Below are 16,241 nucleotides of genomic sequence, written 5' to 3' on the forward strand. Positions count from 1 at the left end.
GAACCAATGGGCGTCAAGAGCGGCGATTCAAACCTTCAAGTCGAGCTGCGTTAGAATGCGCAGGACTGTTCTTGACGGACGTTAGAAAAATACTGCAAATTAAGCGCATAAATACATAGACAGAAACAGACACACACACCGCAGACGTGCAGCGCTGAACATTCGGTTTGCAGGCCCCCGTAGAAGAGCCGGAGCCCTGCGGCGCAGTGAAAAATGACCGGCGACGTCGCGTGTCCGGCGGCTGAGGCGGCGCCCCGGCGGCGGTGAGACGAGACTCGTTTACAGACCCGTTTAGGGCCTCTTAAACTCTCTGCATTCGATTCGGCTGCTGTTTCCTGTAGAGAAAATCGTCCTTCGGGAACGTGTTACTCAGCGTGACTTTAAAGTTTAAGTTTAAGCTAGGCCCTACGCTACGGTCGCGTTTCGCGTACATGTAACATGATGATGATGATGACGGCGCTCCGTTTTCACCACCACCACCACCAGCAGCAGGCTGCTGCTGCGGCATGATCTTCTTGTCCTTCTCTCATCATCTTGGGTTTTTTCTCATTCGCGCACACACTGGGCCACGTGCCGAGCCTGCCTGCCTGGATTGCCTTCGGAAAACACCAGTGTGAAAAACCCACCACATCACGATGATCATCACATACTGCTCTGTTTTTCTCCTCTTGTTGTATTGAGGGGCTGAACTGCGATCCGATGGACTGAATCCTCCGGTGTTTCCTGCTTCACACTCTGGACCGTTGGCTGAATGGCCATTGTGATGGCTGGACACTTGACATGCATTAATTTAATCATGTCACATAATTATATAGCACGTTGTTTGTTTTCTCTCGTGTCCAGCAGCGAAAGTGGACACAAGGACACCCCGAAGGCCCCGGTTCTGTGTCTCAAAGGTAACGAGCAGAGGGCGTCTCAGGATGACGATGGCTACTCCACCAGGAACTTCAGCTTTGGTGCGTCTCATCATCATGACGAGTCCTAGAGCACTAACATCTCAATATTCTCACTCTTTGTCCTCATTTTATTTACACTCATTCATGAGTATTGTATGTATTATTTACTGGAGGTCATTGGCCTTTCCTATTTTTTTTTGAGATGCTGAAAAAAGAAATGTCATTAAAAGCTACAAATAGTGTATGTGATAAATAGGTGGTGCAGCATGTAGCACTGGTGCCTCAGAGTTCATGGCCTATGTGCTTGGACAGTGGTGTGATGCTCGCTCAGCCTGTGCGCGGGTTGCATGTTCTCCCCATGTTTGCATGGGTTTCCTCCCACAGTCCAAAGGTGTGTCTTTTGGTTGACTTGGTGATTCTGAATTGGCGTGTGTGTGTGTGTGTGTGACTGCACTCTAATGGACCGGAGTCCTGTTCAGAGTGTACTCTGCCTCACGCCCTGTGCTTCCACAATGGACTCTGCACAACTGTGACCCTGCAATAGGACACTGGTATTGGCACTGAGTAATGGTTTCGCCCTAGTTGGGTAAAGGCTGCCAACAATAGGTTCCCAAAGACTTGTAAACTCTGTCATGGTCTGTAGTTGATTCCACATATAGCTCACTTGAAAGTGTGTTCCTGCTTGTGGTTGTGATAAAGCAGAGGCTGAAAGCTCAGATTCCCACTGCGACATCCTGGAGGAGCACCTTTCTGCCGTGGAGGTGAACTGCAGTTTCTCGGCCAGGTGAGTAGGTCTCCGCTTCTCTTTTTATTAGTGGTGGGTTTGAACTCCGTCTAATCCTCCTCCTCCCCTAGTGAGCTGGCCTCCCTGTGCCACCAGAGTGTGGTGGTAACAGGCAGCCTGGAGCAGCAGGTCCACACAGAGAGCTTGGAAAGGGCAGCTCCCCTGGAACAGAGGGTGGCTGAGCTGGAGAAGCATCTGGAAGCTGGAGCACATACCCATCTGCAGGAGTTCCAGGAGCAGGTGGGTTCCTCCAGCAGGCTGTGATAATGTAATATTGCTGTGGAACATGAGCGTTTAAACCACGGTCATCTTGTTACTTTACAGTACACGAGGGACCTCAGGGAGACGATCCAACTGTGTGAAACACTCATGTCTGAGAAGGTTGGTGACTCTTTTTACTCTATATTTCATATTTATTCATTTTCTCCAAAGTGACTTACAATGATAAGGTTAGGGTTATTATAGTTACAAGCTTGCACTTATTTACTAATTTATACAGCTGGGTAACTTTTCTGGAGCAATGTAGGGTAAGTACTTCGCTCAAACCTGTGACCTTTGGATCCGAAGGCAGTAACTCTAACCACTACGCTACAAGCTGTCCCTTTATGTGTCATGTACCTACAGTTGAATTTTTAATTTCTAATCTGCTTTTCATCCTCCATTGACTTTACGGTGCTGTCTGTGATAGGCAGCTGTGGCTGCTGAGCGGGACCTCATTGAACAGGAGTTCTGTGCCCTACGTGAGGAGAACCAGACCCTGAGGCAGGAGAAGGAGCACCTCCTTCGGGACCTGCAGGAGAAGAGAGAAGTGGAGGAGTTCAGGGCTCTGGAGCAAGAGAGCACCAGGCAATATGAGGTGCTGTTCCAAGAGTGGATGGAGCTTGAAACCTGCGGGGGGGTCAGTTGAGTGTCAGTGTATTTAATTGTCGTACAAGAGCTTTTACTAGGTTCTTAAAAGGGCTTTCTGCACTGTCTGAGATTTGACTTGTCTTATTGGTCCAGTGTAGGACCATGGCTGTGCTGCTAATGTTCACGAAACAACTTTTTATATATATATATATATATATATATATATATATATATATAAATTATTTAATTTTGCTGACTCTGAACCAGCATCCTTTTTGTGCAAGCCAGCCTTGGTAACAACACCACCTGCTGTTAACATAAAGTTCTTGCTGAATGCCATTGAGCTAGAGGTGTACAAGACTTGCTGCAGTGTGGCCCCGGGGGGTTACAGTAACAGCTCTCTTCTGTTCTAACTCTTCCTCCTATTGCCTTTGCTTGTTGCTTCACTCATCAGGAGGAGCTGCTGTCTGAGATCTCCTCTCTAAAGAAGTCAGCAGACAAATCAGCAGCCTACATTCAGAACCTTGAGGTAAGGCTGTACATGTGACGGCTTGGGGTGAGGTGGGTCCGGTGGCCTTCTGCAGTTGTGAAATCAGTCTCCTGTGGACTGTCCTGCTGATGTAGCAGAGTTCTTGTGGAGGATCAGCTGAGTTTGTGCTCTACAGGCTGACCTTGCTGCCATGTCAGCCGAGCTGAAGCGGAAGGATGAGTGGATCGTGGAACTGCAGGGTTTGGTGAGTTTACGTCTTCTCTCGTTTTGCTCTTATTCACGTGCATCTTGTTAGTACTGCTGTGGAAGATCGCAGTGGTTTATGTGAAGAATGAAACTCTGCATTTGCGCTGTCGGTGGCTGCTGTGAAGGGCTGTCCTCTGGTGTTTGTGTGGAAGAGTCCTACTGCACCGTGGGCCTCCACAACACAATGGTCCTGGTGCACCTGGTTCCAGCAGCTTCTCTTAGTGGCCTGAGTCACTTAGCGATGTGGTTGGAGGTTCCTCTACTCACCAAAGGTATGCTCACCACTTGTTGTACACTTTGCCACACTTTGCAGCGGAACAAGGATTCGGCCCAGGAGATCCGGCAGCTGAAGCGCTCTCTGGAGGATGCGGAGACCCTGAGTCGGGACGCGAGGAAGGAGTGGGCAGTGTTGCGCACAGAGATGGTAGCACTACGGGAGAAAGAGGTGGGTACCTGTATACCACCTTAACTGCCTGTGGTGGCCCATCTGTACAGGATGGTGTATCACCCTGAGCTCTTGTTACCCTCAGGTGGACATGACAACCGGGTACACGAAGATGGAGGCTGAGCTGCAGCGTCTGCGTGAGCGGCTGGAGCTGGAGAAGACGCGTTTTAAGAAGATGCAAGCAGACCTCCAGAAGGAGCTTCATAAGGTCTTCCAGGAGAATGTCGAGCTCAGCTCTCTTGTAAGGGAAAGGGGTAGGTGTCCTGGGTTACGCCCACTGGCTCACCTGGCAGCCAGGTAGGTACAAGAGGTAACAGTTCACAAAGGGTTATGACTTGTTCTTGTCTTTAGATCACAGTGATGTTGAATCAGAAGCCCTCGTTAATCTCAGGAAGGAGCTGGAGGGGTCCCAAGAGAGGGAGAGAACCCTGCAGGCCAGACTAGCCAAGCTGGAGTGCTTTTCCAAGTTGCCAGTGGAAGACAACTCGGTAAAACAGGTAAACATCTCCTGTGGATTTTTTTTTTTTTTTTTTTTTTTTTTTTTTTTTTTTTTTTTTAAATTAACTCTCCCCTGTTTCTGTCCCTTCTACTACCTTCAAGAGCTAGGTGCGTTGGTACAGTTTACTTCTATACTTTAGTTTCCCCCACTGTAAAGTCTCCCACCTACCTGTACATTGTAATTTTTCTACCTGGACAGACAGGGGACCACACTGGGGAGCCCTGCCTGGGAAAGAGTTGTGTAGATGCTAGTCTGGCATGTGTATATGGGGAAGACCAGCAGGGGGCAGAGCATGTCCAGGGCATATCCATGAGCCAAGAATGTGCTGGTGCTATGGAACTGCAGGAGGAGGCTGGGGAAAAGCTGCAGCCTGAGGTTAGTGCTTGTCTGTCTTGCTGAGGTGACCAAAAGTCAAACTAAAGAGGCATGCTGTAAGTAGACTAAGTATCTGTGACCTTCCCACAGAACCTGAGGGAGGATGTGGAAACGACAATTAAGGATCCAGACTCTGTCCTGTGTGCGCAACTGCAGGATGAGTTAGAGGACCTGCGGTCACACATGACCTCTATCACAAAGGAGAGAGACCAACTCCTGGAGGAAGTGGGGGTCCTGCAAGAGGAGGTGTCTCACTTTAGGAGACTGCTGCAGGAGAGTGAGATGGTAGGACTTGGTCAGCATTTGGAAATTGTCTAAGGCTTTTTGGAATGGCTTCGTTAAACCTTTTTACTGCCTTTTTAATGCGTCCAGGCAGCTGTGCTCCAGCAGTGCTTGGACCTGGAGCAACCATCCCAGGACAAGGGAGAACAGCCTGAGCTTCAACAGCAGGTGCGTCGATGCAGTCGGTCTCTTTGAAAGGCTCATGGCTTCTCGGGTAGTTGCGGTGTGGTGGAGCTGAGAACATGGGGCGGCTAAGGGTCTCCAGAGTTTCTGGTCCAAAGTGTTTTACGGAATAAGGCCTGTCAAGTCCAATTCGATCCTGTGACAACATGGCTTTTACAGTAAGGGAGGTGTGGCCTTGGTTCTGGGGAGATGTGAGGATATCAGGTCGTGGGAACAAAAGGGCTTTATTGTGATAATTTAGTCAAATCAGCTGGGGCCCTGAAAAGGTTAAAATGCAACACAAAGTAACCAAAAAGGCCCACAGGACCCAAACCCAGGTTGCTGCAGGGAGTTGTGGCATTGCCTTCTAGCATTCCCCAAAAGTCTCCCTTAGTCCACAGACCAGCAACAGGTCCTAATTAATCTGTTAATATGGGTGTGCTGTGCGCTAGGCTCCGCCCACCAGCTTGCAGAGGTGACAGAAGTGAGTGTTGCCCTTTTCTGCACATCTATGGTCTGCTTTTTGAACTTGGAGAGGGTGACACACATCCAAATGAAGTTGATCCCTTAAGACTACTGTGTTTCCTCAGATTCAGCGACTGGGTGAGGAGCTTTACAGTGTAAAGGCAGAGAAGGAGCACCTGCAGGCCCGGCTGGAGGTCCGTGGCACTGTGGCAAACATCGGAAACTGGGGCCCTTGGCCCTCTCATCATCCCTGTTTCTCATGCCATTAAAAGCAATTTCCTGCGCAGTTGCTCATAGGTGCGAGTCCAGAGGAGGTGGCTCTGCTTGAGCTGAGGAGGAGCAGTGTTGACCGTGGAGAACGGCGGCTGAGGAGCAGGCTGGAGCAGGCCAGGTCACAGCTGGAGGTACCTGAGTGCCACTTTGACTCTTTATGGACTTCCTGGTATCTGAATCGAGGACCATCTGCTGATCAGTGAGCTCTAAGTGGACCTGCAGCGTCTGCTCTTGAGGAAAGCTTTTATGCCCATTGTAGGCTGCTGTTGCTCACTTTCGCCGATCAGTAAGTAGATGAACAGTGTATGTGGCTCTAGGAGGAACGGATCAACACTGAAAGGGAGGGGTTTTTTTTCTTTTTTTTAAAAAGAACCTGACCAATAATTTGAGATGTCAACGTTAGCAACTTTTTACCTCTACATCCGAAACAATAAAAACAAGTTATATGTAAAAAAAAAAAAAAAAAAAAAAAAAAATCTCTCTGCACAGTAGTGTGGCCTTCCCAATTTCCATCTTGCACCAGAATGCTGTGGTTCTGACTTACTCATTTCATCAGGCGATGCAGCAAAGCCTGGTAGCGCTAGAGGAGGCCCGTGCTGAAGCTGAGCACCAGGTCTCCACCCACAAGGAGGCGATGCACCTCCTGCAGACAGAGCTCCAGGAGACTTGTGCCCAGCTGGAGCTGAAGAACACCACCATTCGAGCTCTCGAGCAAAAACTGGCACAGGTGAGTTTAATCCCCCCAGGTGGTTTAGTTAACCTGAGGGCTGTGGGTTTGAGCCTCATCTTTACCGGGTTGAGTATGTTGTGTGGTATTTCTGCTTTACTGAGGAGATAATCACTCTGCAAATGAGCAATAGTCAACCCTCATATAATGGGGTCTTTACCATGAAAACCACTACAGTGTCTTGTAGAAATACTGTACATGCATTTGTTCATGTTTCTTCTTTGCTAACAAGTACTGTTAGTTTAACTCCCCCCAACAGGAGTTTGAGGAATTGATGTACTTGATCAGTATAAAGTTCATTGCCCTCAGGGTTGTAGGTTCACACCCACAGAGTAGACAGTGGTTGTAAGGTGCTGCAGGGTTTGTGACATCTGGCCCTGTGATGTTGAGGGTATGTTGTTGAGCATCTGTGTTCCTCTGGTTTCACCATCAGGTGTGTGGAGCATTGGGGCTGCAGAAGCCAAGGAGCCCAGATTTCCAGATGGATCTGGAGAGGGCGGATTTGTCCTCCTGCCATCAGGAAGAGTACGTGTGTGAGATTGAGAGATTCCTCAGCTCCAGTGTCAAACTGGTTAAGCCCACCTTTGCTTCAGTGTTTGCCTGCATGGTCCCACAGGCTGGTGAAGCCAATGGCTCTGGACCACCGAGAGGAGACTGTATGGTCAGTGACGGAGGTCCTGGTCAGGCCACGGAAACCAGCTGACAAGTCCAGTGAGTGTTATTAAAGCTGATGAGGAAGGGGGAAGGAGGAGTTAGTGGCCAAAGGACCACAAACAATTCTCGCCCTGGTTTTACAGTGCTCTTTACTGCATTTTTAAATTTTTGATCTACATCGTGTAGGTGTAACCCTACCCTTCTGATTATCTGACTTGTGCACACATGTCCTCTGTCTCTGTCAACCCACTTGGTTCCATGTTGTCTCATGCCTATCTACAGTTGTGGAGACCAGCAGAGGGCGCACTGTCCTCAGCCCATTGCTGACAGAGCGAGACGAGGTGAAACAGCTGAAGAGTGATGTTCATGAGAGGTACGTGTTCCTCTGCGTGTGCAGCATTTACGTTGTGATGGCGACGAAGCTCAAACTGGGGAGGTTCTGAACCACGCTGCCTCTCTCTTACCCTCTGCGTGGACAGTCATGTGGCCGACCAGCGAGGACAAGCTGCCAAGTGGAGGCGGCGAGCCACAAAATTGAAGGAGAACCGTAGCGAGATGTCCCCCCACACGACACCCACTAGGAGGCGCTGCCTCATCCTTTCTGAGGGCCACTTTTTCGAGTCGCCGAAGAGCAAGTTCTTTGATGTACGTCACAACGCGGTGCACCTCAACCGCCCCCGGCAGTTCTTCGACAATTCCAGCTTGGGGACCATTCCCGGTACGGTGGGCGTCACCCGACCTCTTTGGTGTGTTTGCTTGCCTAGTGCCGTGTGCTGAGTGATGTGGTACTCTGTTTCTCAGAGGTGGCGTTCCCCCCTGCTGGGGCTGCTTGGGCACATCTCAGAGCTCTGCAGAAGGGTAACAGTCTTTGAGCTTCAGGTGGCTGGGCTGGGGGTTGGTACTGTGTGCACAAATGCCCTGCTGACACCTGGGAATTCTACACGTTTCCTCATGTTAGTAATTTCTCAATGTGCACCTTGTCCAGTTGAGTCATTTTTAATTGCATTCTCATAACTCGTCCATTTTCCACAAAAGTGACCAGTGTTGACCCTCCACTTGCATTCAAGTCACTTCCACGGTCTTTATACAGTAGCTCCTCTCCAGTTTTCCTGAGTGTCACTGATCATGAGCAAGATGAGGAACGTTGCACGTGTTTATGGGATGAATCTGTTATCAAGCAGTGGTGAATGGGTGCAAAGGGAAGTGTTTTCCACTCATTCGGAGTCATTTTCGCTATAGCCCCTGCTTGACTCTGCTTCTATCCCACTAAGATTCATCTAGTCATTGTCCACCTACCTCTAAGGTGACCCCTTTGTTCCCCGATCTAGACCTTGACACAACTGTGGAGGAGAATGGCTCACCGTTGCCATCTTCACCCAGACAGGACAACTGCAAAGCGCAATGAGAACCGAGGTGCCCTTCCTGCCCCTTGTGTATACATATTTTTATGTACTTTTTATAAATTTTGTGTATAATATCAGTGTATAGCCTAATTTCACAATGTTTTAAATGTCAATTAAAAAAAAAAAACCACATACCACAGATGTCTGTTCAGTCTTTGTTGCTGTGACTGCTGTAGCTGTAAATGGCCTAATGTGCCCAGAAGGAATATTGGGCAGGTGGGTGGCTGAGTGCTTCAAATACTACAGTACATATACATTTTGTCATCTCTTCCTTTAGCTGCTGCCTTTGAGGTGACTTACCATGTTCACACAGAAATGCTGTGAGGCAGTTAAACTGTCTTCCAGTGCTCATATAGTGTGCACCCCCCCCCCCCCCCCGTTTCATGGAGCCTTTACAAACCAGAGAATAAATTAGAGAGGCTGTTGCTGTTAACTGCCAAACAGGATAAATCAGTGCAAGCGCGTGCTGCCACTAAGTCTCTGGAGGAAGTTTCATCAGTAAAGTCTGGTCCTGTATAATTCATTCATGAAAGGCATCACTTAAGATCAGTGGGGTTTCTTTAAGAGGAACATGGGAGGTTCTCAACATGGTTGATTCTTGAATTCATTGCTGATGTAAAAAGTGTACCTTCTGACCTTTTGTCAAGATGTGATTGGGGGGGGGGGGGGGGGACTCCTTATCCTTCGAAAGCTGCAGTGCTCCAGGCTCCAGAAGAGACTGCGAGGTGCTGCGTTGCCTCTTTCCCTCCTTGGTTCATCAGGCGGGGGGGGGGGGTCTCCCTTGTGTCCATCTCATCTGTCGGCTCAGCGCAAACGTTTTGTCATCGCCCATCCCCTACCTGTACCCTTCCATACTGTCCCTTTTACTGCTCCTTTTACCTCCTATTGACTGCAGCTAAGGATACAAGTGTGCAAACTTCACATAGGAGAAATGTGAGATGAATTAATAATTAGTGCAGCTCTTGCTCTGTACTGAAGCACTGCTTTGAATGAACTATTTCCTGGTTGAATTCATCCATCCTCCTGCATTCATGTAGCCAGAGTCATGGTGGACTCTGGGAGGGGCTCTGTTCCACTGAGTCACTTCAGCTGAGGGACTCCTTTTATATTTTCCACAGCTGGAGCTGCCCTTAAACCCACAACCCTGGGGCTTCTCAGTAAGCACGCTTTGCACTTACATTTTGCTCTGTCAGTGCTGGAGTGAAGGGAACCGGAGGTCATCTGTCCAGAAAGAGATGGAGTTGGAGATGGTCTGGAGAAGCAGGACTTTAATGGGCACCTGGGCCCGGAGCCAAATAGCATCGGTCTGAACTCGGTGAACCCGGCACAGACTGTGGGCTAGTGCCCAGAAGGAGGAACACGGGATGAGTGGAGCGACCCAGGAGGACTCTGACAGGCCAGAGAGAGAGAGAGAGGACCAGCTGAGGAGGCCACAATTCCAGCAGTGGTGCAGTGGTTAAGGACTTGGATGTGTAAACTGCAGTGAAGCTGAGCAGTTGCTTCTTATGTCTCTCAGTTCCTCAAAGCACAAAGAGCAACTGGACAAGGCAAATTCTAGAATCCCTAATGAACATTCCTCATGTGATGGTAACTTGTTGCTGCAACATGGGGGTATGTTATTTTACATTTGTTAATGTAGCTGACATTTTTCTTCAGTGCACATTACAATGAAAAGCTACTTTTTTGTATTAAATATTTATACTCTGAAAAGAAAGTTATAATGAACTTTCATTGCACATAATAAAGAGGAAAGAATATACGTGGAATGCTCTTGTTCCAGCTGCAGTCTAACATGGTAGACACTATATCCCCACCTCTGCCTGCATGGTGGTCCCACCCATAAGAGGAAAGCAAAAGTCCACAGGTTCTCTGTTTTGTCCACACTGTAGTTGAATGATCTTCCTGAATCCTTCAGAGCTGCTGAATCCTTTCAACACTCAAGAAGGCTGTCAAACCTATTTCTTTCTGAGCCATTTCACTCTTCATCTCCTGACAGCTCCATAAACTTGAATCAGACCATCTGCTACGATCACCTCAGTACTTCAGGTCAATTCTATATACAGCTGTAACGTGTACAGTTTGAAAAGGGAGCTTTCGACCCTTCGGTACAACATCTTTCCTTGGCCAGTCCTTACATACCCACAGTGCCTTTTTTTACTGCGCTCTTATCAGTAATCTATGGTAATATACAGTACAATATATTGTGCTTGTCCGACAGCTGGGAGCGGGTTGTAATTTATCATATTGGAGAATCCCACCAGACCTCATGTTTTCACCATGTTCTCCTTTATGGCTTCATTAAACCCACACCCTGCTCATTCCCACAGAAAACCACTCATGGCTCCTGAGTTACCGTGCAATTTACCCTGATGAGTCACACCAGGACCATTCCAATGAGCTGCTCAGTTGCCTGAACGCAGCCTCCAAGGGTCTGCGTGAAGGGTGGTCTCTCTGTGAGCCCCCCAGGCCTGAGGGTAACAAAGATAGTGTGTAGATACACCCCCGCTGTAGAGCTAAACAGATGAGCGATGTAACAGAATTACTTTGCAAAGGGTTCTGGATTGTGTTGTTGAACAATGAAAACAGCTGCATTGCAGGCAGCAGAGCACCTCTAGGGTCTGTCTGTCTGTCTCTGTCCATCTATCAGTAAGGTGTATTTCAGGCTGCTGATTTCTGTGGCGTTAATATGCCGTTGTCCTTCCATCTTCTACCTGTGCTTCTCCTGCTGTTTGTACTCGGACCCCAGAGAGCCGTTCCCACCCACGCGCAGCTCCGCTACCTCCACTGCCCATAAATCTGCTGCTGATGTCATCTTCTGCAGGGAGCTGCAACAGACAGCTGTTTGTGTAATAGAGAGATGTGCGTGTAGCTGCGAGAGTGTGTGTCAGTGCAGCCTGAGAAAGACAATGAGAGACAGAGGAAGGCTGAGGTCAAGGTCAGCCATACGGGTCTAAACGGCATCCTCGGTGTCGGAGGGTTTGGTGTGGACACAGAGGGTTGTAGTGGCAGTATCCTGCCTGAGGGGGCAGCAGTGAGTGGGCTCTGCAGTGCTCTGCCTTGTGATTCCAGCTCCGCAGTGCAGAGGGTATAGAACCCTCCCCCGCCCCCAGCCATCCATCAGCACCACTGTAACACGCCTTTTCTGAGAGCTGGGCAGAGACCGCAGTCGATTCCTCCAAACTGGTCCCTTTGTGGCAGAACTGGAAGCCGAACCCCTTTATTCTGAGACGTTCGTCACGGTAGAAGCATAGTTTCGATGTCACAGGCACCTTCGCAGCGGAGATGCTAAAAACAGAAGAGACATGATTTGTGAGTTCTGCAAGGCATCTTGCACGATGATATAGCTCCGCCCATCGGCCCATTGCTGAGCCCCTCCCACCTCCTCCCCCTTCTGTTCCTGAGACGCGACAGGACGCTCGCTATCGATCCTGGCAGCCGGTGGCCCTCATATGGCCTGCGTCACAACGCTCCCCGGCGCTATAAATACCGGGAGGAGCTGCAGCAGTGCAGAGCCGCGAACCACCGCGAGGAGCCATGACTTCGCTAGGCTACGATCCCTACTACTCATCCTACCGCCACCGCTATGTGGAGTCCGGGCCCCGGGTGGCGGTGCGCAACAGCGGGGGCCTCCCGTGTCGCTCGGTGTATTCCAGCCTGGCGGCACCTCCCCTCTCCAACTGGCTGCACTACTCAGGCTTTGGTCGCACGGCGTCCTTCTCCTCGCCGCTGTCCCTGCTGGGCTCGGCACCTGACTTGGACCTCAGCCAGGCGGCGCAGGTGAGCTCCGACTTCCGGGCGGTGCGCATGCAGGAGAGCGCCCAGCTGCAGGAGCTCAACGACCGCTTCGCCGGCTTCATCGAGCACGTGCGCGAGCTGGAGCAGTGCAACCGCGCCCTGGAGGCGGAGCTCCTCGTGCTGCGGCGCCGCAACGGCGAACCGTCCCGCCTGCACGTGCTCTACGAACAGGAGGCGCGCGAGCTGAGAGCCGCCGTGGAGGAGGCGAGCGCCGAGAAGCAGGCCGCCCAGGGCCGCCGGGACCGCCTGGAGGAGGCGCTGCGGGGCCTGCAGGCCCGCTATGAGGAGGAGGCGGTCGCCCGCGAGGACGCCGAGGCGCGGCTGCTGGAGGCGCGGAAGGGCGCGGACGAGGCGGCGTTGGGGCGCGCAGAGCTCGAGAAGCAAACCGACTCCCTGCTGGACGAGCTGGCCTTCTTGAAGCGGCTGCACGAGGGCGAGATCGCCGAGCTCCAGGCGCAGGCGCAGTTCAGCGCCCAGGTGTCCGCGCAGACGGAGACGGCGGCGCCCGACCTGTCGGCGGCGCTGCGCGACATCCGCGCCCAGTACGAGCGTCTGGCGCAACGCAACATGCAGTCGGCGGAGGACTGGTTCCACGGCAAGGTGAGCACCATGACGGAGAGCGCCGCGCGCCACGGCGACGACATGCGCAAAGCCCGCGACGAGGCCGGCGAGTACCGGCGCCTGCTCAAGGCGCGCGGCCTGGAGGTCGAGGTGTGCCGGAGCGCCACCCAGGAGCTGGAGAAGCAGCTGCAGGACATCGAGGAGAAGCAGAGCGCCGAGATCGCCGCCATGCAGGTGGGTCCCGCAGTGGCCCCTCGCTGGCCCCGCCCACAAGTTTTTAAAGTACCTTTGTTGTCAGGGACAATATCCAATCCCACCTGTACTATGGTAAAAAGGATAAACCAGCATCCAGAGCAGCCCTTTTTGAGTCTGAGCTCCGGTTGCAGTTTTACGCTGTTAGGACAGCGAAGAGTAAGAGAAACCGTACAAAATATAGAAGTAGAAATGAAGCGCATAGTAATAAAGGTTCAGTTCGAAACACTGGGTAAAACGTGCGGAAACCAGCGGAACGTTCCACTGCGATCGCAGTTAGTATAAAAGCAGGCGCAGGGGCAGTGTAGCGTGGACAGTCAGTGAAAGGTTTGGTTCCAGTTACAGAAGGGAAAGTGAACAGACAGACACACACACGCAGTATTTCAAATCTCCCCGGGGGGGGGGTAACTATTACTACAATAAAACTGATGACAGTGCAGTATTGGGGCACCCATGAACCTCCCTGACCCGCAGTCACTCACGTGTCCATGTTATCGCTGGACCGAGGACCCGGTCTATAGCACCGTGCCAGATGGTGACGGTCGGCCCAGGTCTCGCTTCGGAAGAGCGCCTCCTAGAGGGCGTCTCACCTCACTGGCTGCTTGAGGGGGCAAATACAGCCGACATTTTACAGGAACCCCTTGCGGACCAACGCGCAGCTCCGGTGCGAGTCCTGCAGCCTCAGGCCTTCGCTAAAAGGTGCGCCGTGTTCTCTGTCCCGCAGGAGGCAATCGGCCAGCTGGAGAACGAGCTGAGCGCCACCAAGAATGAGATGGCCCGCTACCTGAAGGAGTACCAGGACCTGCTCAACGTCAAGATGGCCCTGGACATTGAGATCGCAGCCTACAGGTCTGTGGCTGGACAGCTGGACACATAGGGGACATGATCTATTGCAACATTATTGAAAGATACATATTTTATGATACATGTTTAATGACCCAGTGATTGATGGTATGAGGACTAGCGATGCCTTCTACACATGTCCTTTACCCTGTTTCTGGGCAGTGTCCCTCCGAGCGTCTCTTTCTCTCTCTCTGTCTCTTTCTCTGTCTCCACCGCAGGAAGCTTCTAGAAGGGGAGGAGACCCGTTTCAGTGTGGGCGGCGCCGGCTCCCTCCAGAGCGTCTTCTCACAGAGCGTGTCGGCCGTTCCATCCTTCGGCCGCTCCGTGTTCTCGCTGCAGTCCAGCCTGAGCTCCGGCGCCCCCTACCTGCTGAGCTCGCGCCTGCTCAGCTCCTCCTTCTCCTCTGCGGACGAGATGATCGGCGCGAGCCAGGCGCAGCGTTCCGAGGAGGGCCTGCCGGCGGGGGGTGACGAGGAGCAGCAGCAGCAGGAGGAGGAGGAGAAGGAGGTTCAGGATGGAGAGGAAGAAGGTTAGACTGGTCCGCAGGAGACGAGGCCATTGGAGCATCTTGCTCATTTGCATAGTTAATGTTCAGCCTAAATACGCCCACAGAGTTCCGCTGCACACAGCTGGCAACAGGCAACACAGTACAGTATAGGGGAGAAAAGTGAAAGCAGAAGGTTGCTAGATTGAGGCCCAAGCAAAGAGTAAAACCTTTGTTTAAGAGCATCAGCTTCGAAATAAAAATGTGACTGAAGACTGAATGAAGAGCTAAAAATTGTGTTTACAAAGTTGTTTGCAACCTGAAGGACCTGGGTCTGAATCCCTCCTCCCACTGGTATTTACTCTGAACTGATTACCCTGCTGTATAACGGGGTAAATGAGTGTGCAATCCTCACCTGTATTGTCCTTGAAGGAACGAACAAACGACACTAACAGTGCGACGTGGACTGTTGTGTAAGCAGTCTCTGTGCCCGTTGTTCCTGTCTCTTCGAAAGGTGAAGCTGAGGAAGGAGGCGAAGGCGAGGAGGAGGAAGAGGAGGAAGGCGCCAGTGACAAGGAGGGCGGGGAACAGGGTGAAGGAGAGAGCGGGGCCGGCGGCGGAGCTGGAGGAGACACCCGGGGCGCAGGAAAGGAGGAGCGAGGGGACGAAGGCGGGGACCGCAAGGCCGAGGAGAAGGAGGACTGAGCTGCCGCCGTCGTTCAGATCGTTCCCAAGGGCCGCGAGCGGAGGGATCCGAACCTGAGCCGACCTGTAAAGTGTGCTGCTTCCTGTATAATGGTGCTCTATGCAACAAATCATAATCGAGTCGCTGCGACGAGAGACGTGTAACCATTCCTCCAGAGCCAGTGCGTGCGTGCGTGAGTGCGAGAACCATCACAGACACGCGTGTGTTTTCCTGTGTGCGGGTGAATGAACAGCAGGAGGCATCGTCTGGGCCTCGGCGATGCTGCCCAGCCCATTGTTTCGACTGGTGCAAAGAGAGCGGTGAAGCACCGCCCCGAACGAGTCGCCGCCGCCGCCGCCTGCCTGCGGAGCACAAGTGTGTTTGAATGACGACAAATGCATCTTAGGGAATAGAGCTCATCATGTACTGTATGCAAATAAAGATGGAATTCACGCTGACTGGAAATATTGACTTTTATATCAGCAAAAGGAGGCCAGATAATAAAGCTCTTGTTCAGTGACACACACACAGGTCAATGTGCTTCATTTCATCATTTAGTGAAATTAGTCTTCAACTTCTCAGTTACATTCAACAGCTGTGCTCAAAGTAAATATAAAATATGAAAATATGTGACATTATCAGACTTTACACAGCAGTCATGACAGATCAGCGTGGATTTCTGAGCAGGGCTCTAATGCTGGAGGGAGTGTGTGTGTGTGTGTGCTGAACCCCGGGTTCGAGTGCTATTCTGAGTGAGCGTGTATGACTGATGGGCCGTGTCATCACACAGTGTCTCACTGCAGTGGAGTCTTTGGGAGGGGGGACAGGGCGACGCCCTACAGCGTACCAGGGTGCTCATACAGTACTTCACTCTCATTACTTACACACCCGTTCCGCACACAACAGACTCAATTCATCGTGGAAAATGAGCTCACTCAGCGAATGCCTGTTGCAAAGGGGGTCAAATTACCTTTAATTCTTCGGAACGAAATAAGTGTTTCCCACATGAAAAGTACCAGAATGAAAGGAATTTGAATGGCTGGCAATGATGATGCCGACATGGGCAACGCC

The 16,241-nt window shown here is 51.3% G+C and overlaps 2 protein-coding genes across 3 annotated transcripts; both read left to right on the plus strand.

Moving 5' to 3' along the window:
• The first annotated feature begins 55 nt into the window (after window positions 1–55).
• Window positions 56–8,673, plus strand: LOC108921899 (centromere-associated protein E-like). Of its 2 annotated transcripts, none has more exons than XM_018731631.2 (23): window positions 56–263; window positions 844–956; window positions 1,596–1,680; window positions 1,752–1,920; window positions 2,005–2,061; window positions 2,369–2,536; window positions 2,984–3,058; window positions 3,195–3,263; window positions 3,579–3,710; window positions 3,796–3,964; window positions 4,062–4,207; window positions 4,408–4,584; window positions 4,675–4,869; window positions 4,957–5,034; window positions 5,619–5,687; window positions 5,781–5,897; window positions 6,323–6,493; window positions 6,927–7,018; window positions 7,110–7,204; window positions 7,430–7,520; window positions 7,627–7,865; window positions 7,949–8,005; window positions 8,476–8,673. In XM_018731631.2, the coding sequence occupies exons 1-23, from the start codon at window positions 214–216 to the stop codon at window positions 8,550–8,552; spliced, it is 2,691 nt and encodes an 896-aa protein (XP_018587147.2). In that variant the 5' UTR covers window positions 56–213; the 3' UTR covers window positions 8,553–8,673. The 2 variants fall into 2 exon arrangements, with proteins under 2 accessions (XP_018587147.2, XP_018587149.2); XM_018731633.2 differs by having other exon boundaries at window positions 1,599–1,680.
• A 3,276-nt stretch (window positions 8,674–11,949) lies between these two features.
• Window positions 11,950–15,661, plus strand: neflb (neurofilament light chain b). The gene is made up of 4 exons (XM_029259541.1): window positions 11,950–13,140; window positions 13,883–14,007; window positions 14,220–14,530; window positions 15,000–15,661. Exons 1-4 carry the CDS (start codon window positions 12,085–12,087, stop codon window positions 15,188–15,190), a joined length of 1,683 nt encoding a protein of 560 aa, XP_029115374.1. The 5' UTR covers window positions 11,950–12,084; the 3' UTR covers window positions 15,191–15,661.
• The last annotated feature ends 580 nt before the right edge of the window (window positions 15,662–16,241 follow it).

The sequence above is a fragment of the Scleropages formosus genome, chromosome 17, assembly GCF_900964775.1.
Source record: "Scleropages formosus chromosome 17, fSclFor1.1, whole genome shotgun sequence".
NCBI classification, from domain to species: domain Eukaryota; kingdom Metazoa; phylum Chordata; class Actinopteri; order Osteoglossiformes; family Osteoglossidae; genus Scleropages; species Scleropages formosus.